Source organism: Lonchura striata, chromosome 5 (assembly GCF_050655825.1).
Source record: "Lonchura striata isolate lonStrDom1 chromosome 5, ASM5065582v1, whole genome shotgun sequence".
NCBI classification, from domain to species: Eukaryota; Metazoa; Chordata; class Aves; order Passeriformes; family Estrildidae; genus Lonchura; species Lonchura striata.
The window spans coordinates 22,128,137-22,150,389 of record NC_140707.1 but is presented as its reverse complement, the minus strand read 5'-3'; the positions used below and the strand labels follow the sequence as shown (position 1 = coordinate 22,150,389).

General features: G+C 37.6%; 1 protein-coding gene across 5 annotated transcripts in view; it reads right to left on the bottom strand.

Annotated features, from left to right (window-relative positions):
- SBF2 (SET binding factor 2) overlaps positions 1-22,253 on the bottom strand; it is a 230,197-nt gene that overhangs the window by 124,221 nt on the left and 83,723 nt on the right. For all 5 annotated transcript variants that reach the window (XM_021529470.4, XM_085580076.1, XM_021529472.4 and 2 more), the window contains exon 3: positions 7,921-8,058. In XM_021529470.4, coding sequence (XP_021385145.3) covers positions 7,921-8,058 — 138 coding nt within the window. The remainder of the gene's footprint in view (positions 1-7,920; positions 8,059-22,253) is intronic.

The following is a 22,253-nucleotide window of genomic DNA, read 5'->3' as shown; positions in this document are numbered from 1 at the left end:
TAAATGGAAGTCGATCAAGAGCAAAATACTTGCTCAACAGTGAAATTTATATTAAATAAATATTAAATGAATAACTGCATCATGCCTGTAACAAGAAAACAGGTACTCACAGCTATGAATTATTTTCATTTGACGTACATTTATATGTAATTTAAAACATTTATGGGTTACCTGATGTTTGATCAAGGCTGACCTCACACTCCAAGTTTCCCATTGAGTGGCAGTGGACTATGGAACATCTCTCTGCTTCCCACTCACTTCCATGAAATTACACCTCCTGTAAGCCACATCTGGCTGACACTGGATGTGTTTCAATGTTGCATGGGGTAAATCAGGACAAAACCAGGCATTCTCATGAAAGTCTCAACTTCTGCTTAAAAAATTATGTTAAAGCTTGCAGAAGAAAAGGGTGACTGATTTTGTGCTACTTCAGTGAAGAACTGCAACTCATTTAAAGGCAACAGATGTGGCAGCCAAAAAACAAATGAAGCTTTAAAAAACAACTTTACTAGTATTAACCTTATCTTCTTTTATCAAACACAGATATTACTTGCCATGATCTAGCCTTCAAACTTTAAGGTTTCCTCTTGAACTTTTATAAACCTAATTTTGCCACAACAATAGCATTATTATAAGATGTCAGCTCTGCTTCTAATATTGACATTTAATTTAAAGATAAACATCTAGCCAAAATCAACATTAGGAACCAAAGTCAATTATGAAAGATCAAAAGGACCTACCAATATGATTCAAAAAAAATTCTCCCTACTACTGAGTGCAGCATTATCATTTGCTCCATCAACATGCAACTGAATTACAGCACACATGAACGATACACATGCAGAACAAATGTGCCACCCTTCTTCTCCTATTTTTTCACCCTAGGCTTCAGAATCTGGAATGCCAGTTCTGAATCATGTTGAGCAGAGAAAAATTAGGCTTATCCTCATGTCATAGGGAGAAAAATCAATTTAAACTGAGGTACTAATAGAAAAGTTAAAAGAAACACGAGGCCTTAGATGTGTTGCTGTGCTGTTCTGGGGGTGGAAGCTGGCAGGCATTATTTGAAACTCAAAGGAAATAAAATGTGAGCAGAAACTGAAGTTAGAGTTGTGCTTTAACAATTCGTTCACCCTTTGAAAGAGAATGAACTCTCATTCCAAAACTTGCACTCTAGTACTTCATTATGTCAAAAACAGTTTGTCCTACGCAAAATTTTGCATTGAAATGATGCCAAGTTCACCAATCCTGCTGTTTTTCTACTAACTGCCCAGCAAAGATTCAGAGACCATGTTAAATTTCTTATTTTAGGAAAAATTATTTGGAGTTTACTTTAGTAATCTTATGCCAATTACTCAATTGGGACAGATCCCTTTCTCCTTATGTGATTTGGTCCCTGTTTGTCTTACTTGCAGCCAAATACACGCTTAACTGCTTTATTAACAATCAAAGGCCAAAAAACATTCAGCATCAATTAATTTTATTTACTAGTCAGAGTATATAAATGCATGTACCCAATAAATTCTAACACATGTAGCAAAGTTAAAATAAACTAAGCTGCCTGCTGCCAGAAGTCAACTCTGCAGCCTGGCTGCAATCTGGTGTACTGAGCTAAAAGCACAGGTGAACAGATCTGCTTTGTGGTTTGCCTGTGTGCACAGAGCCACACCACTGCAGCTCAACCTACACTGGAAAAAATTCAACCAGCATCAAAGCCATTATCTTAATTATTTCAAAATGGGGGTAATACACTGTAGCAATGCACAGTAAGGAGCCTATCAACTAAAACGATAAGGATCAAAGACAGAAAATGACATGAAGATCATAAACTTATCAAATAGAATAATCTCAAGCTTTTATGACAGGTCAGCTTGTTCACTCCCTGTATACTACTGACACTTCAGAGTACAAATGTGATAGGAAAGGTTTGCAATGCACCTTCCAGCACTACACAAAACTGACACCACCACAATCTATTTAGATGTTGTCCACTTAATACACTTTGAAAACCTCTAGAAGGTGTTGATATGGATTGTCACATAAAAACATTGAAAGCACTTTGGAACCACAGTAGCCTCACACGCACACTTTGCACATTTCAGTGCAGCTTTCCAGCCAAAGTGTCTCTCTGGAATAGGATGTGCATGTTCCAGAGGATCTGGGAAGTGCAAGGTGATGCCACCAAGTTGCCCTGCTGAGATCCCACGAGGCAATAATCAATAGCATTAAAAACTGCTTTTACTGTGGTAACCTCAGCACTGAGGAATGGGAAAGAACTGCAGTACCAGGTCCTTAGCAAGAACTATGCAGAAGCAAACATCATTTCAGAGCTTCAAGTTTACTAAACAATTCTGAATTTTCCCAAAGGCAGCTAGCTTGATCCATGAATTCCACCCTTTCTAACTTCACTCACCTAAACTAAGGTGAGAAAACTGCAGATGCCTATGATGCACATGCAGAACAAATGGCAAAACTCAAACCTAAGAATGCTGTAATTCATGCCCTATTTTAACTTGCTGTAATGTATTTTTTTATTAATAATACAGAACAGCATATGTAGGCATACACCAAGGCAAAATTTTACACACACAGATTGTTTTGGCTAATTAAAACAGTTAATCCCTTTGAATTGCATATGGGGAAATGCATTGAAAAGACCTCCAGTGAATTGCTGAACTAGTATTATACTACTGTTTGAAAGTCAGCTGAATCTGATCTCTACTGACAAAGAAATGCCTCTGCTTAAAAGATAGCATCTCCTTGTCCTGAGAGCTGAACTTGGGGCCTCTGTTCAACAACACAGGAGTTAAGAGGACAAGGTGACCTTTACCCAACACAAGTTTTTGTACCCTGCAAAAGCATGAGTTCAGCTTGGGGATGTGTGTGCAAATGCACGAGGCAGGGGATGAACAGGGCAGGAGAAATTATTGCCAGAGTTATTAAGATGGAAATATGATTTCCTCTGTACAACTGTTCTCATCTTAACTTTAAATTCTGGTCTAAAGAGGACCTTAAATGTATAAAAGGACATTAAAATACAAGTTTGTTGCTTATATAGAAAATTATCTGAAATCTGGCCTTTACACCAGACTAGAAGGGAAATAAGGATGTCACAACAGCCATTTTACAGTAGATTCAGGAAGACAATGATGCAACATACTGAACATTGCTTTTAAAATTGGTGGTTTTTTCTTTACACAAAATGTGCTTTGAGGCATTGAGTATATGAAGAAACTTCCAGAACAAATTTAGCATTTGGGAGACTAACAAAAAAATATTAAACTTCATTTTAGGAAGAATATGCTCATTTACTATCCAAAGAGGGGTCAGATTTCCCACACAAAACAGGTACAACTGAACTGAGTGTTCTCACTCTCTGGTAAAACCCAAATATCAGTGACTCATAGAGCAGCACATGCCTTAGCACAGCAGGATCACCAATTCTCCAGTTCAAGCTAAAAAATCACAACTTTTTGAAGCACAATCATTTTGTTGGCAGTTTTTCCCCTGACTCAGGAAATATCTGTGAATGTTGTGAATCTGCCATTTTATGGTTTGGGATTTTTACAAGTTCTTTTTCCTCTTTTTGCAGGGGAGTGCAGAGAGAGGAAGAGAATGTGAATGGCAGGAAACAGGAGAGCTGTGAATTATTACTTATGTCCATTTCCCAGAATGATGTATTTAATCCTATATTTGTGATTGCAATGTTTTAACACACACACATGCTTGAGACAGCACACAAGCATGAGACAATCTTGTAATAAGATTGTTATAAACAAATGTTTGGGGTGTTGTGCTGATCTCACTGAGCAGATTCTCTGCAATGCAAGAAATGCAGTTGCACAGGCTCAATTGCTGGCATAAATCATCCTCTAATTTGTTGATGGTGGGGTTGGGAAGAGAGGGCAAATTTCTTTCCAAGTGCAAAGCAATGTACAAATTGACCATTATGTTCCTAAATTATCTGAGTTGACATTTTTTAAGAAAGATTCTATCTGTGGTGCTCTTCCAAACATTTTTAATATAAATTCTAACTGCATAACTGGTAAGAAACACAACTGAGGTCACTAGAAGTATCTGCTGAGTCAAAAGTATTAAATCAAGTCCTTGTCTGCTAAGTGGTAACATGCAGAAATTGCTGTTAGAAATAAGAACCTCATTTTAGCAAACTGTGTACACCACACAGAAACTAAACATGTTACAGTATGCATGTATATGTATACAAAGATACACTTTTTTATGATTAATAAAGCTACAAACACAGAGAAGATGAGTTTTATGGGTGAATTCTGTAGATGTAAGGATGTAAGTTATGATTCTTCTGAACACCCTTTGGCTGCTCAACAGCTTCTGGCTTCAGCTGCCAGAAAAAATAAACTTAGTCTTTTTTTCTTTTCTCTTTTTTTTTTTTTTTTTTTTTTTTTTTTTTTTTTTGGTTGATAGAGCAAGGTTTTTTCCAAATCAATGACAATTCAAGTGGATTTCAAACCTATGAGGTTTCAAGTCCACAGAAGCAATTCAAATACAGCAATGGGACATCACAAACCTCCACATCCTCCCAGCCCCTCTAAAAAAAAACAAACTTTGAAGGCACTGTGAGAGGAACGGAAATAGAGATACTTTGAGTTACTCTCCTCCTCCTAATTCCTGCAGGCACATGGAAATCAACCCAGCTCTGTTTGCTAAAGTATCTAAATAACACCTTAAGCCAGACAGAAACATGGATACAGCCAAGCACGTGCTGGAAACACAAGAGCTGGAAGGACCAAGAACCAGAGCAGTATCTCAGATTTGTTTACACTCATGTAGGAACTTGAGGTGGGAGAGAAACCCTGCACATAGAACTGCTCTGCAACATGCTCAGGATGCCTCGAAATGACAGCAGCTTTGTCACTGTTAATTGAACTGCCTACCCACAATCCAATTTATTCTGCTCTTAAAGTCAAACTAACGTTTGTCTAACATTTCATTTTAAACCCAGATGAAGAAGACATCCTTATTTATCTTTAGCAAACGTTACTGGGACAAATAAGTGAGACTAGCATCCTAAACCAGAACAACTCATGAAGGACTCCATGGCAAAGCTGTATCACCTGCAATCACACAGCACCAAGTGAGTCCCATTCCCCTGTTCAATGGAGTGTGTTCAGCTTACTTGTGCCTACAGATATGGAGTATTTATCAGATTAACGTTAACAACAATATTTTTTTTCTATTATCACACCTTTTTCAGAGCTGATTGCTAATCAAACTGACCAGCACCCATGCAGGTAATAAGTTCTGGGTCAGTCAGAAGTGCAACAATGCAAAGGATGATGCCACCAAAGAAAACAGCATTCTGTTTTCTGTCCAGGGGTAAGAAGTTGCAAATAGCCCATCAGCTGATTGATTACTAGAGCCTGTGCTTTCCTCTGGAAAACTTGTTATGACAGGCAACTGCCAAGAGGCTACACTGAATCCAGGACTATCAGAGATAGCAAGGACAATATTTTTTTCCTGCAGACTGTGTAGTTTTTACAGCTGCTATATTAATCTTGCACCCTAGGTTATCATGGTATCACTTATGTATTCCATGTGAGTACAAACTCCTTACACTTCTGGTAGTATTTATTTACAAATTATCCTGTAACAAACAACTGAAGCAGGGATGAAGGGAACCAAAACAACTGAAGCTTCTTGACTTAAGTCTTCCCTTGAGTCTTCTCAGACTCAATTGTGTCTAAAGGGTTTGTGTTATTACGCAGAAGGTTCCAAAAAGGTTTGATGGTTCTCTTGTAGAATTCACAGGCTGAGAAATCAGTTTCTTTTCAATTCCCAGTTTAATTAACCACAGAAACTTCCAAGTGGTTGATTCAATTTTTTTTTTGTTTGGGTTTTTTTTTTGGTTTTTTTTTTTTTTTTTGTGAAGATGATTCTGCCAAGCCAAACATCTCATCTGCTGCTCTGGCTGAATTCTGACCAGTCTCATCTATCAGCAAGGTTTACCTGGTGAAGGCTGCTTGGAAAGAAGTGGTTTTGTGGTTTTTCTGAAATTTAATCTTCCTTTTTGCCTCAGTAAGTTACATCATTCAGTTAAGGGAAAACTGAACTGTATTTATCTGTGCAAAGCACTGTCTAGATTTCAAGTCCTGGCCACGATGTTCCATAGATTATTTAATTAAGCAAGCATCTGAATGGTTAAATCAATATTACTGTCATAGGCCAATGCTCTGTGAGCTTAGGTTTCATTACAGATTGTCCACGTGCTGGATTCTTGTCTAATGACCATGGAACAGGGCACGTTCAATTATTCTCTTTGGGTTTCAGAAAGAAACAGGAAGTTTTGCTATAAACAATGCAGTCATAGAATAAATTTCACCACAGCAAGTTCATCTGAAAAATATGCATTCTTTACAACACAGCCAGGAATGGCATTATGAGAACCAACATCCTGCTGCACTCCGTTTTTTTTGGTTTTTACTTTGGGTTATTTTGTATTAATACTTAGGCAATATAAGAAAGAAACTGTTTTAGTTAATACTGGATGTTTTGTGATGAGCATTACTTCAAAGATGTGGACAGGGAATCAAAAGCAGCTGCTAGAAACCACAGGATAAATAACAAGTTTGCTAAATTTAGTTTATGTTATGAAATACATAGAGTGGAGGAAGAGTCAGCCATTGTAAATTTTTATCAGCTGGGAAAGAATTACTATAGAATATTTCACTCTCTACTTATAAAATAAAGGAAATATGACAGACATTCAATTCTTAAAAGGAATGTGTCAGCTGATCTACACTAAACTTTAAGACTAAAATACATCTAATACTGGGGTACATTTCTGCTTTCAAATCGTTCTAAAAGTCCACAAAAACATCCAACTAAATTCTAGCACTAATGAAATGAGAATAACTATTATTCTTTGGCTTCCAGCTGTGCCCAGAAAAACCACACCATTATTATTATTATTACTACTACACATCTTTCAATTATTCTACAAACAGGGTAATCTTTCAACTCTGGTATTAAATTAATATAGTGATCCTGGATTATTAAAAACATTTTCTTAAAATAATCAATAATGATACAGTTCCTCACTAAAAGAACAAGAAGTTACTTTACTCAGCTATTCATTTAATCTCAGCTAATTCCATTATATTTAGTGCCAAGGTTTCACTTATTTTTTTAATTTTCACATAGGAAAGAAGATATTTCAAAACATAACAATGGCAGTCTGCAATTACATATTGGATTAGGTTTTCCCTAGGTTTCAGACTCTAAAAATTTCAAGTATTAAGTCACAGCAGATATTCTGTGAAGCACTTTACATCAAATAGGAAACAAAATGTATTTTTGAAAGACAGGTTGCCAAAAAATAATTAAATACATGTTTAAAAACAAACAGTGCCAAGTAGCTGACACCTCAAATCAGACCCAACTAAAAACTGAAAAATTATTCTATCAGATTTTAAAATCTTGCCAGTAAATGGGCTTTCAGAATTATGGATGTGCATTCCAGCATCCTTGTGCACATCAGTTCTGACGGAGCAGGCCAGCAGAGGGAGCAGATGTTAACAAACCTTGTCTAGAACAAGGCTGAGACTCATCCATGCTATGTCAAACATGAAAGGAAATGAAAGGAACACCATATTGCTTATCCCATTTGAAAAGAAAAATGTGGTGGAGAAAATAAATACTATGATGTGTGTTTTTGGCTGGTTATTTTTTTGTTTGTTTGTTTCAAGGCAGATAAAAACTCCAAACACACAAAGAAGTGCCTCAATCTCACCTTTTGCAAAAACACATGGATTTCTGTAGGACAGAGAAATACACCCTTAGCAGGAGCAACAAAATATTTTCTTGAGTTGCTCTGTATGACACTGATCCACTGTTTGTAGGCACTTCTTGGTGCATTTCTGTTTCTTGCTGTAAATCTCTTACCTGCAGGTTAATCTCTGCTTCATAGAAAGTCAGGCAGGAGCAGTAGTGCCTCTCTGAGTCGATGTCAGTCAAAACCACCACAAAGAACGTTGGCTGTTTCCTCTCCTTGGAAAGCTGCCATCCTCCAGGCTGGCAAAACTAAGGGAGCAAACAGACACAGGTAAGCTGTGACACCAGCTGTTTTCAGAAATGTGAAAAATATTTCAGCATTATCAAGGATCGTTTTGTTTAAAGCGAACACATTCAGGGCTGCAAAATTTGAAGAAAATGGGGAAAATCCAATGTGTCTTGAACTCGGTAAGACTGAGATAAATTTAGCTCCATAAACATCAAGGGAGAGAATAAACACTATAAAAGAAAATGTATTCCTTTAAATACAGTCAGCATTCAAGAGCATCTTTGCGGTATTGAACAGGAAATAACAGGAATAAATTCACACATGAAGCAGATCTCATTCGGATAAAAGGTTAGAATCTGAAGCTAAAATTCTTGTGTCTTAAAACTTCTCTACATTTTTAATTTCTTCACTTACTTCACCAATAATTTATCTACTCAAACATAGATATATATATATTTTGCACCTACTTGCAAAATGGAAAGGGAGTTCAGTACTCACTCCTGAAAATAATATTATAGAAGAATGTTTTTCACCTATGTATTCATTACTTCTGTAAACTTCATTGTAAACATTTGAAATTTTACACGCACAAGCAGCATGAACAGAGAACCACAGCTCGACAGCAAAGTGAAAATTGTGAGGTCTGTTTTTCCTTTTTAAATAAATACTCTTTAATGCAAGAGGGTGCTGAAATTCAGGGATCAGTTTGCTGAAGATACCTGAGATGACCTTTATAGAATACTGTACCCCTCCTTTCTTTTACTGAAGGCTAAAGTCACATCCACAAAAAAATCACAAGTACGTTTCTAATAGCAAAATTATAAACCTAGAATTTAGACCACAAAAGCAATAACCCCAGTATGTATTAGGAGTAATAACAATAATAAAAAACCACAGTAAATTCCTAGAATTGTTAAACAATGCAGATACCAAAGGAACCAAACAGATAGGTCAAAATCTCAAGTTTCCAGAATTGCTTCATTCCTCCAGACAGATATTAAAGACTGAAAGAGCATGAAGAATAAGTTGTAAACAAACATTTTCTACAGATTCATCTTTAGAACCTCTACCATAAAACCTGGGTGATCTTAGGTGAACACCAGTTAAAACTCTGCCTCTGATATACAGTTTATTTTATGATCCTGGGAAAATCTTCAAAACCAAAGTTTTCTCATGAAACATTCTTCAAATTCTAGATAGTCAGCTTAACACTTATGAGTCTGTAGCCTTAGAAGTGCTAAGCACTCCCTTCTACATCTGAGAATAACTGCTCTGAACATCAAAAAGTACTCTGTGAAAAGACATCCTCGTCATTCCAAGCTAAGCATCCAGTATTAGTCCATGATTTTAATAACACTGCCTAATCTCCTTTTGTTTTTCATCCCACGTCAGTTAAAAATAAGAAGATATGGCTATTAATCTTGCAGGACTGCTATAAAGATAATGTAATATGGCCAATATATACAGACATTATAACAAAAACATCACTAAAAACGTTGACAGTAAAAAATCATTAAAAGTTCTCTACGAATTGCAAAGTTTGAGGGGTGTCTGTGTAATAAATGAAGCCTGGAATCCACAGTTCAACAAGATAACCCCCAAAACTGTGAATTGCTCTTTGCTCAATAAATATGAGCCAAAATGCAAAGAATGCAGCAAGGGCCTAATAATAAATAAAACCTTTCCATGCTATGCCATTAAAACCAAATTATTCATACAAGGTAGGTCAAATTAAGGCTGTTCATGCAGCTCCCAGGCTTCTTAAGGTCCAAGCACTCGAGTTCAAAATCTCAACACTCCTTCAGATCAGCCCAGTCTCCCAGTTCTGACAGGAGCTCCTTGCTGATGCCACTGCCTTTCAGCTCCACAGGTGATGCCCATCTCACACCTGGAAACAACAATCTCTCAGATTTTGGAAAGTCTGGAGTTCCTGGACAAAGCCCCACTCTGCCCATTCCAAACCCTTCCCTACTAAAGGCACAGAGGTGCTTTGGTATTATTTGAAAACATTTCTTTTTATTGGAAAAATGCATTATTAGCATGTCTGCTACATAAAATTTATACCAACCTCTGCCCTGTAAACTGGGAAATGCAAAGGGAAGCCCTACAGGTAAACTTTTAACTGCCAGAGGAGATTTTGGATCTGGGCAAGCTGCTGTCTATAGCAATCTCTCAATCTCTGTATGTCTAAAACCTTCTCATGGTGCAGGTGAGAATTCTCCCCAATTTCTAAGTGATCTTGCGTACAAAAGGATGCCTCAGGCTTTAGCTTTTATGTTTTTCAGGTTCTGTACTACTTTGGTGTGTAGTTCATATTAGAAATAGTGAGAGTAGATAGTGAGAGTAGAACTTCACAGAGTAGGGGGACAAAACAATTCCTTCTCTAGCTGGGGACCAAGGGCAAATGATCCAAATTTCAGGCCCAAGAGCATAAACAACGTGGACTGAAGAGAGAGAAACAAGAAGGATGGGACCTCATGAGCTGAAGCTGTAAGTGGGCAATTAATTCCAGTATGCAAATGGACCAGAAGTTACAGAAGTGAGAGACCCCATGACCAGTCATCCATTTTTGTGACCATTTTGGTTCATCTTGGGTGTAGCCCTGGCTGGGCTCTTGTGCTGCCTAAGGTGGATTCATTGAAGCCTTTTAAAAAATTCCTACTTTAACTCCATCTAGCTTCTGTCCTAAGTCAGCTTTCAACAGGTATCAAAGCACGCTTTCTAGATTTAACTATTTTGCTAGAAAACAACAATTGGTGATTGCTGAGGAAAACAGCTGAAGTAGAGTACATCCACTGGCTACACAGAGAGTTTGTGTTTTCAAAAAAACTAGAAGGAATTTATAAATAAAGAGATTGAGGATAAAGACAACAGGCTCCCCCAAGAGATTAAACAATGACTGTTTTTCAGTTTCCTTAAAATAAGGTAATAAATATTAGCACAATATTTGAAATGCAAGCAACATTGAAAAGAACTTTCCAAACTAGTATAAATACAAGTTACCCTCCAGGATGAGTACCAGCACTCTCTGGCTACTAAGAACAGGAAAATGTTTCCTTACCAAACCAGATGCTTTACCAAAACAGACAAAAGCACCACTGTGAATATAATCCAAAGGTCATGTGGCTTCTCCAGTAAACAAGAAAAAACCCAATAGTTTAAGAACCAACATGCTTCCACATTGTTTCACTTATTTGCCAGAATTCTTGGAAGCCGACTACAACTTCTATAGAAGACTGTGAAAAAAAGAATGAAGCAGAATGTCCAACATAAAATTTGTAAGAATGAGCCCCTAATATTGGGCAAGTGCTTCAAACAGACTCCATATTACACACCTGATTGCCTTCTAAAATGTGCTGCAGATATGCAGAAATTGCACTGAAGAATATGCAACACATTTTACACTGCAGGTGCTGAAATTACACTTTATGCATTGTCTGAAACTGCAGGTGCCCACTGAAGCAAAGAACTTTCTCTTAATTATTCCCACAAATGCTTTCAGACTAAACAAGAAATCAGACAGATTTTAAAATGATGCATGGTGTTTTAAACCAGTGTAACTGGGTTTGTTACCTTTGAAAAATTTGTATGTCATCACCACAAGCCTTCTTGCTAAAGTCTAGACATGATTAATCAGTTTAAAAGTGACATTTCTTTCTTCTGATTTTTATAAGCTAAACACATCATCTTCGCTTGATTCATAGATTTCTTCCCTCTCTCTAAGCTAGAGTCACAGCTGTACTGCTACTGCCTGCCTTGTCCTCTCTATTGAAATAAATAATTTGCATAAATCAGCATATCCCCTAGATACACTGTACACAGCTTTGGTATCCAGAATTCTAGCACATTCTGAATGGGAAGGGACAGGTCATGGAGTAGATCCTCCTGAGTGCTCTCACTTGAAAAAGGACTTTGAGATGCTGGGGTGTATCCAAAGATGGGCTTAAACACCCAGTCATTTGAGGCCATGAAAACTTCCCCAAGGAGCACTTAAAAGTCTGTTGAAAAATTAAAGAAAATGTTGAAGTTGTCACAATTTCTATTAAAGCACTGAAGGATTTAGAATTTGTAGGAAGAATAGTTATTGGTTACTGTGAATATGAAGATTAAATATAATTATAATAAACAGTAATTCTGAAGTGTTCAAGTTTTATTAAAGAAAAATGTTAGTCCTTTGTATCCTTACCATGGTGAAACTAAAATATCCATATCTCAGAAATTTGATCAGAAATGACCCAGCTGCTGAATTGCACATTAGAAATTCATCATTTTCTTCTGGCCTTGCAGCCTGAGCGCAACCAAGTCCACAACAAAAACTCGAACCAATATTCTAGTTGGGTCTGTGCAGCCACAGACTGCTCTCTCTGCACTTTACATTGTTTTCTGTATCAATGATCTGGTCAGCTTTCCATCAGAAATCCACCACCTCCAATGGCATGACCGAGGGAGAAAGGGAAAAAAGCTTGTTCAGAAAGTTTACAGCATGAAACATTCTTTGCAAGTCATTTCGTGAAGCATTTTGTGAAGGGTTTACACAGTGCAGAAGACAAGCTCTGTGACAGAATCCTGTACTTGAATAATTATATTTAAGATATTTTCTCACACTGTACTTTTTCTTCAAAATATATTTGTGCACTTGTTCCTCGTCAAATAAAATCCAAAGCTATCTAGGATGCACATAAAATAGAAAACACTTGAACTTCATTGACAAAATGTGAATTACAAGATCCCAAAATTATTTTAAAATTTAAAACATCTGACAGAGATATCCACTTTCCTTTCTAATTCAACTCTTTCACCAAATATTGAATTCTCCCTTAAATCACTCTGGGCACAAAGATTCATTTTCTTAACGCTGCTTCTGTAGGTTCTTACTATTCAAGTAACTGTGCTTTGTTTTTAACATGTATCATCATCATCTTTCCTGCAAATCTCTCTAAAAATAAAGAACCAAGTTCTGGACATTATGTGAAGGAAGTTTGTTCCATCTGGACTTGCATGACCTAGCACCAGCTGCTGAGTATTTCACCATTTCTCCGTTCACTTATGTATGGAATTTTGGCAAAGGGAACTTTCCTTCTCAGATGCATACCTCTACTTAAAACAAAACAATTACAATGCTCAGTGGTGTGATAAAAAAAACACTGTTATGAATCTGTAAATATGAAGAAACACTCAGAGCTTTTGGATCTCTCTGGATGTAAACAGAACACAAAATATAGACTCAATTTTGTAACAGCTTCTTGCCTTGTATCTAAGAAACCATGTACTTATCCTTACCCTGCTCTAAAATAAAATCAGAGTACTTAAAATACACTCCAAATTATTTGCAGGTAAAAGTCAATTTGCAGTGTTGCAGAATATTCTGGAGATCAACTCTAAACAATTAAACTCACAAAGAAAATAATAGCTTTTAATCCTAAAGCTCTAAAGAAATAAAAAATAAAGGCCTTCTTAAAATTTCTACCTTGGAATGTACTGAAATGCAGAATTCTCCAAGAGGAACCTTTACATAATCACCTTGAGGCACCTGTGAATTATATATATTCCAGGTGAATAACCCTTCCCTCTCTGCCTGGGACAGACTGCCCAGGTGCTGAGGACATTTCCACCTCAGCTCCTCACTCAAACCCTTAAAGCCACATAAAAACAGACACTAAGAAACATTTCCCTGCACAGGGAAGATCCACAACCACATTCTTGAGCTTCCCAAGGCTGAAAGTTGCTGAAGGGTCTCTCAGTGGCACTAATCCTGCACAAGGGACAGACCAGGAATTCTCTCACTGGAGCTGCACATTGCAGTGATCCTCAATAACAGCTGCTCAAGCTTGTCACAGAGACCCTGCAGCAAAGTTCCACAAAGCCAGAAAACCTAAAATATGCAGGAACATCTCAATTAAAACCAGTCAGCTCATCCTCCAAAGTCCAAGACAGAAAAGTCTTTTTCTGAAATCCATCAACTCCCCCACACACCAGTAAATATATAATCCTGGGTGCACATCTACACAAGCACTTGGAAAAAAAAAACAGTTTCAAGTTCATTGCTTTGCCTTTTTCAAAGCTCATTTTGTCATTTTAAACACCTTCCCTCAATGAGCTGCTATAATGAAAACCCAAATTTGTAAAAAGCATTTATGCAGCAACTGTACTCCTAGTTTATCTTCTGAGAAAAAAAAATAAACCAAAACTGAACTGGCTTTTAGAAAGAAAACTACACCCACTGGGAAAACAGTTCCTTCTTGTGTTTTCAGAACACTTAGTATTGCCATTCCAGTGGCTTATTTAAAACAACAACAACAAAAAGCTGTCAAATACTCTTCTGACCATTTCTGAACAAAATCAGGCTAGACTACAGAAATGGTGATTTATGAATAAGTACTGCAAGCTAATGCCTTTATTTCAGAAATAGTACAGGATTAATAATGGCATTGAATGGGGTTTTCTTCACAAAACAAACTTCCAACATCTCTATTCTAATGAAGTTTAGTAAGAATGTGGAAATGGCAGGCTTGTGCAAATAATTTTTTTATTTTTTTAACCTATTTAAACAGCAGTCCATCCTGTTGTTTCCAGCGGAGAGTTATCAAAATAATCTTATGGAAATTTAAAAATTCTGAGACCCTTGGACCCAGAATCTTCTTTTACCACACCCACCCACAGCAAAACCCAACACTGCTCTGGGCTACCTCAGGTAAAGTGAGCAAGATAGCTGTGTACAACAAGCAGGAATTCTCAGATGTACATCAGTATGGCAACCCAAATATCCAAACATTTGTGTCTGAAGCACATGCTTTACACCAGAGAATTCTAGGTACTTTTTTAAAAACACACATTTTAAACTTCATCAAACAGTTAGGAAGTCATAAATTTAAACTTGGGCCTTGCACCTGAAATTCAGGAACACAGGGCCTGCCTTCAGAATTCCTTTTACAAAGCAATCTTTGCTGGTCAGCAACAATTGCTGCCAATGGTACCACAGGCCAAAGGAATAAGAGAAGTCTGGAAATTAATTGTTCAATGTGAAAGCAGAAAAGACAATTACAACGCAGCAATAAATCCAAGTAAGACATGACTTTAGAAATGTATACTTCAGTCACAGGTTAGTAAGTACAGAATAATACAGTTCTAGTGTGCACTGTGTTATAGACAAAAAGACAGTATGGAAGGAAAATTTCTGATATTTAGAATACTTGAAGAAGGAGTATAAAATGATAAGACTATCAAAGAAACTGATTCCTTGTATTAAATGCTTGTGTTTTAATTTTCATCAAGAAGTAGATAAAGAAGCATGTGTGTCCCTCTTAGCCTTTTCAACAACCATTTTTCAGGAGTGATTTTGAAAATGCATTGTGACACTGTGCTAACTGTTAATTTGTTTGGGAAGGGTTTTTTGCTTGCTTTTTTGTTTTGGGGCTTGGTTTTATTCCTATCTTTAATGATCCCTGACCTTTTAAAAGATCAGTAGTCATCTGAGGTAGACAAGCCTAGAAATACAGTTTCTATTTAAAAACATAATTGAGCATTTTCTGCATAATTATCAGTGAAGTATGAAATATTAACCTTGTCTATTGCACTCTTTTTGCTCCTCTTCTCTCTCTCCTTCCTTCTTTTTCTCTTCTGGCAGTAGCCATAAACATTTCCCAGTCTTCAGTGACTTCCCAACTCATTTACTAGATAAACTATAAATTAGCTTTAAAATACATACAGCATGTGCAATTATGGCATTGGTTGAGTGTCCCAAAAAAAAAAAAAAAAAAAAAAAAGGCAGGGTAACTAACATGCATCACTCAACAATTACAACTGGCACACAGTAAGCAATTTACATGAACATAAATTTTGATTTATGTTAATGATTAATACTACTCCAGATAACTCAGGTCAATGTTCTATAAAATACTACCATAATACACAACATCCTCATTATCTCATTTTTATCACTCACACCTGCAGATTCAGACATTAAACCACACTGATAATAGCATGCTACAGTCTGGAGATAGGCTGCTGCTCTCTAGCAGTCATAAAAAAGCACAAGCAGCTTTGTGCTAATATATGTCAGGATTTTTGCATCCATCATCTTTTAACTCCTTAGAATAATATGCCAGGGATGGGTTCAAGTCTCAACACTCAGAAAAAAGCACGTGGGAGCTGGGGGCAGTGTGTGTAAGCACACAGCAGTGCAGGGAACACTGCAAAGAACATTGATGTGACCTGACAAAGACCCAGCCACCGAAAGGCCTGGGACTGCTGCAGCAAAATAGACTTAAGGGACTCAAAAGAGATATCAACAGCCTCAAGATGACAGAATACAGAACAGGAAGTCTTGAAACAGGCAAATTAATTTGATGTCAGAATTTGCTCTTAAAATAGCAGAAATACAGTTGTGGAGCAAACCACAAAAAGGGTAATTAATGCATACCTTAAACTCTCTAAAAAAAGTGCTCAGTGCAAAGTGATAACCAATTTATTTTTTAAGTATATCCCTTCATGATGCAACTGGGGGAGTTTAAAAGGTTTGGCACTGGCCTAGGCCAGCGGGAGCCATGTAACCATGTCAGTGGTGGAAGGTCTGAAGGGAGGGGACACTCCTAAAACCTCCACCTTGTCACACGCAGCCATTCCCAGCAGCACCAGCCCGGACACTGCCTGCTCCACCAGCCTCACATCCTCAGAGATGCAAAGGACAGAAAGAACTACAGCAGATCCCTGCACCAAAAGCTTGACTCAGCCAGGAGAAGTTAAATTAAAAATAAACAAAGGAAACTATAGAAAGGGCAGTACATTGCTGGTCTGTTAATTTTGGGAATTTAACAATACTTCTTATATGAGTCATATTATTGTTTCCCACTTAAGGTCACAATTGATTTCCCCTTTTGCAGGTGTGAGTTTCTACAAGGAAACAGAAGAGTAAGTACATAAACATAGTAAAATTAAATGTGACTAAAATTCTCACAAAGAAACATATAAGTGAAAGACTAGGCTGGGAGCTAAAATAAAAAGCACCAAACAACTGGATTGCAATATGAACATATTCCACCAATGAAGTTCTGTACACTGCTTGCTACTACTGAATTCTGCATTTCCACTGCTAATTAAGAAAAATATGGAATGTATTTCCTGTCAGCATTCTCACCAGGAATACAGTAAAACAAGTAGGATGAAAAGACAGCTGAAAAGTTTGGTGCTTTCCACTGAGTTTCAGTTTCCTGTGAAGAGAACTGGGATCAACAACATGAGACATACTTGTGCTCTCTTCCCACAGCGCTGGGACCTGCATGATTGTTGTCAGCTAAGCAGTGGGCATGAGTGTTGGCCTGCACTACAGGATATCTCTCAGGGCTGTGGCAAGAGAGCGTGTCTGCCAAAAGCCCCAAGTAAACAAAAAGGCTTTGTGCCACTGCAGATGCTTCCATGTGCACAGCTGGCATGCCAGGAAACGGCTACTTGGAGCAAGAGACTATTTCCTCCAGGTAGGCTTGCTGAATTTAGCAGTTTCTGCACTGTGAGAGTCCAAAACTCATCAGAATGAAGCTTGACAGGTTTGGCACTGAGGAAGTTTGTGCTCCTAAGCTCCTATCTATTCATGGCAGCCCCTTTTCCTCCCTTCTGGCAGCTCTCCAGCGCACTCCACGTTTGGACAACATGCTAAACTGGAGCTTTGCACAATCGCCACAGGACTGCAGCTTCATGTTCTCTGTGCTCCACCACATGGCAATTAAAACAGAGCATGACAAGCTTTTATGGGGGAGCAGACTTTGTTGCAAGATGTTACTGGAATTTAAAAAAAAAAATCTTAGAGAGAATTTGAGCACCTCTGATAAAAGTCAGTATTTTCAAGCAAACTCGCTCAAGTAACTTGCATGCAGCAGAAAAGAACTGAGGAGTTCTTTACCACTAAACTCAGTAGTCCAAAAGGAGGAATTCCCAGAGGCCCAGACACCAAAGACAATTTTTATGCTTTAAGAGGGTGAAAAGGAATGTCCATAGGACAGCACAACAGCTAACTCAGGTAAATGAGCAGAAGGCAATTTAAAGCTGCATCAGAGCCAAAATCAAGATACAAACAGAATGACGACTGATACGTTTCTCTAAAAAGCAAGGAATTAAAACGTTTTTTTCAGGGTGGGGAATAGCAATATAATGCAGCTAATAAATACAGTCATAATCACATAAGTATACCTGGATCTTTTTCTTTCTTAAAAGTGATTTGATGCTTTGTGGCAATTTTATTTTTAAAAACCCATTCCATAGATTAAAGACAAGCTTGCTGAGGGACTGGAAAAGATAACCTATCTTTGTTACCAGTGACACACATCAGTGAAGGCACCTCTACTGAAGAAGTATCATCTAATACCCAACCCTGGTCCCAGCTAAAAAGCCTCATCCTGTCCAATGTTTCCTAACTGGGCAGGCACAGACCTGCCAAAAAAATCACTTTGGAACATGGTGTAGAGAATACAAAGAGAATTTTCCAAGTAAGAAAAAAAAAAAGCCCCAACACTTGTGCTGGAAAACAAGTGTCATATCATAAGTTTACAAGAGCTCAGCTTTTGGAGTTTACTGCAGAGAGTTGAGAAACACATTAGAGTGGTTATTTGTAGATAAGGTATTTGCTAGTTAGAGGATTTCATTTAAGTGTTCAGAATTTATTATCATAAATATTCAAATCTCTAAATAAGATCTCATACTCTAGTCAGTATGGGGATGGAAAATAGTCAGGTTATAAGGGTAAGCATTATGCTTCTCTCAGCTGGAGCTGGAGTCCTTCAAGTAAAATTGAACAGCTTTTGGAAGAAATTATTTTGTCCACATGTGTCAGCACAAGTCAGTTCAGGCCCGTGAGGGAGCTGGAAATCTGCACATGAAGCCTCTTGTTCTGAAACTTTCAGGGGCTGAACGTGCTCCTATCACTTGGAGCTTTCCATTATTACACAGCTATAATCAGATCTCATCCTTCAGAGCTTCAACCACTCAAGCAGAGAGATTTAGACAGCACTTCCACCTGGATACCTAATTGGACATGGGAGTTTTTGCAAGAGAGCCAGTGGCAGCCATCCAGCACTCCATGGGGCTGGCAGGCTCTCCAGAGGAGTCTGGCTGGCCTGTCTTCCTGATGTGACTATAAACTGCATGCCAAATCAAGAGCTGAGATGAAATTTTCTACCAAATCAAGCTGAGAGGGATTCAGGGATTTACTTTACTTGTTTGTTTTCTTTTGTAGCATATGGCATGTTAGCATCATCAGTGTAATCAATTCCCTTAAGCTCAGGAGATGCTCTGGTTTCATCCTAATCTCAAGAACACTATCAAACTGGACAGGACTGAAACTAGCTGGAATAGCTAGAATTGCTGGACATTGTATCACAAATCAGGGGTGCTAATTAATAGACTCTGGTCAGACTAAATAAGCTGACATATCACATATGGTCTCCTCCATGAAGCCAAAAAGAGGGGGAAAATTTTTTGTTAATAAGCTGATAGGTTTTAAAAAGAAGGAAAACTTCATTGCTTGTGTGCAACATATCCAAAACATTATATCATTTCATACCATACAATTTAGTTCTTGGAAAGATTTGAGTAGGATTGTATATGAAGGAATAAATATTTTTCAAGTGGATTGGTAGGGATTAGATAATTCTATCTTGCCTTCATAATTTAATGCAAAATAATTGGTCAAATTATACTTGCATAAGGGTTTACTGCTTATAAACATCATTTACTGGTAATTAATTAAGACAATGCCACATTAAGAGAATTGAAAAATGAAAGCTGGTAACTTCAGTGTTCAGAAAAACCATGCATTTCCCCCTCTGTCCCAAGTGGGTTAACAAGTGCAGACAAAATGTAAGCAGTGCACTTCAACTGCATGAAAGTGCCCTCTGCAGGGACAGGATGCCCAGAAAGGGCCTTTTCTTTACTTCTTAAGAATTCCAGTCCATTATATCCATAGGGACCTGGGCTGACCTTATTGTTCTTTGAAACTAAACATTTCTGAACATCAACAATTGCAGATCCTCTCATAAAACACAGGGAACAGAAATAGCAACCACATCTTTATCATCCAAATAGCACAAGAGGTGGGAGAAATACATTATTGTTATTATTATGCATGTCAAATTATTACGAAATAATTACTACACAATAGAATATGCAATTGAATAGTTGGAATTAATACATGGAAAATTACATTGTAAATATTACGATCTAATTGAAAAAAAATTAAATAACATGTTTCCTTCCCCAAATTAATCAAATGTTAGTGGTACTCTTTTATATAAAAATAGAAACACCAATCAACCATGGGGGGTTCCCTTCTATTGTCCCACAAGCATAGAGAGGAAATAGAAATATTTCAAGGCATCTGTAATGTCTTACATACTTTGAATAAAATAAAGAGCCAAAACACTTAACAGTACTGAATTTTATTCCAAATTATACCCAAGAGGAAGCCATCTGCAGGAAAAATAAAAAGTAAAACAAGAAAAAAACCCCACTCTTTTGCCTTGGACATTACTTGTGCAATACAGCTATCCAAAAGGACAGCATGTTCTTTTAAAAGAGTGATTTCTTATTCCTTCATGATACAGGAATCACCTGAAACGTTTGGGATTTTTTCTTAACTACTAAAAATAAATTCTGCACTGGTTCAGGGAAATAATGAACTACTTTTGGCTCTTTCATTGTTCTCCTAATCTAAAATAAAATATTAATATATTGGCAAAAGCCATCTTTAGAAGATTCTGAAACTGTTTGAAGTTACCCAGAGCCAAGCAAACCACTGCTGCTATGGTCTGGCTTGAAAGGAGACTGAAACCTAAGGAAGAAAATGCATTAGGAGTTCAACATTGACACCTGCAAGGCCACGAGAAGTTTGAAGCTTTTGCTTTAAACAACAGAAAATGCCTGGTAACATTTCAGTAGAGGAATAATAACATACAACATAGCAATACACTCCCACTAAAATTCAAGCTAGTAAAACTAAAATTTGGTTTATCAGGAAGGCTGAGACACCGACGGTAGGATGGTGAGCACGGCATAAGCGGCAACGATGACAACATCTCAGACATGATGGTCTCGTCTGAGCAGCAAGGACTGCAGAGCTGCCTACAAATATTAGCACAGTCATTCATTTGTCTCAGGAGAAATGATACAAGATGAGCAGAAATACCCCACTGCAGGCAGCACTTCCTGGTGCATCAATGTTTCCTACATTCCTGAGTCTCCCAAATATGAAACAGATCATACGAAAGAAAAATAATACAAAAAGTATTCGCTGTAAACTCCAAACAAATTAAGTGAAAATTTGAAAATAACTATGTAGTACTGGAAAAACATTAAAAGAATAATAGATGAGCTTTGACAAAGTGTGTATGGGTTACATTAGAAAAAAAAAAACAACCAAAAACAAGCAAACACCCCCCCCCACTTCTCAACAGTTGCATACCAGGAAACATGTGTTGACCTAAGACACTTGAACAGCAAACAACAGTGTCCTAAGCACAACCTCCAGCAGCACAGAAAAGAAGGAATCTTTCCGAGTAATCAGGATTCAAAGACTCTGTAAAACATTACAAAAATTTCCTGCTATTTCTGTTTTTCCTAGTCAATACCATGCGACTTAAGAAACTCCTTTTTCTTACAAGAAGGTGCAGCAGGCAGTAGATACTTTACCGAATGGCTTTGGCCCACACAGATCAACTCAGAGTAGATTGCCAGAATGATTTTTTGATTATGCACAGATTTGCACCAAAATAGAAACCAACAGACTGTTCTCACAGAAGAGTATTTCCTACCCCCCAGGTATTTAGGATACTATGTCCTTAAAAATCTCTGCTGCTACAGCTTGAAAACACTGGTGTAGAACTCAAGTCATAAACACAGGCCTACACATTTCTGCAATGGTCAGAAAGTCAGTGCACTTCATTTTGCAAACTACATTTCACCCAGAACAAAAAGATTTCTTCATGTAAGGCAGAATTATGTGTTAATTTCTTTTTAATTGAGCTCAATTCTTGAATACGTCATAGAATCATAGAATATGCTGAGCTGGAAGGGACCCACAAGGACCATCAATACCAGCTCCTGGCCCTGCACAGGACATCTCCCACCCTTCACCATCCTCCCCTGGTCCATCATCCTTGTTGATGACAAAGGCAAAGAATGCATTAAACACTTCTGCCTTGTCCATGGCCCTGTTTGCAGTGACCATCCTCAT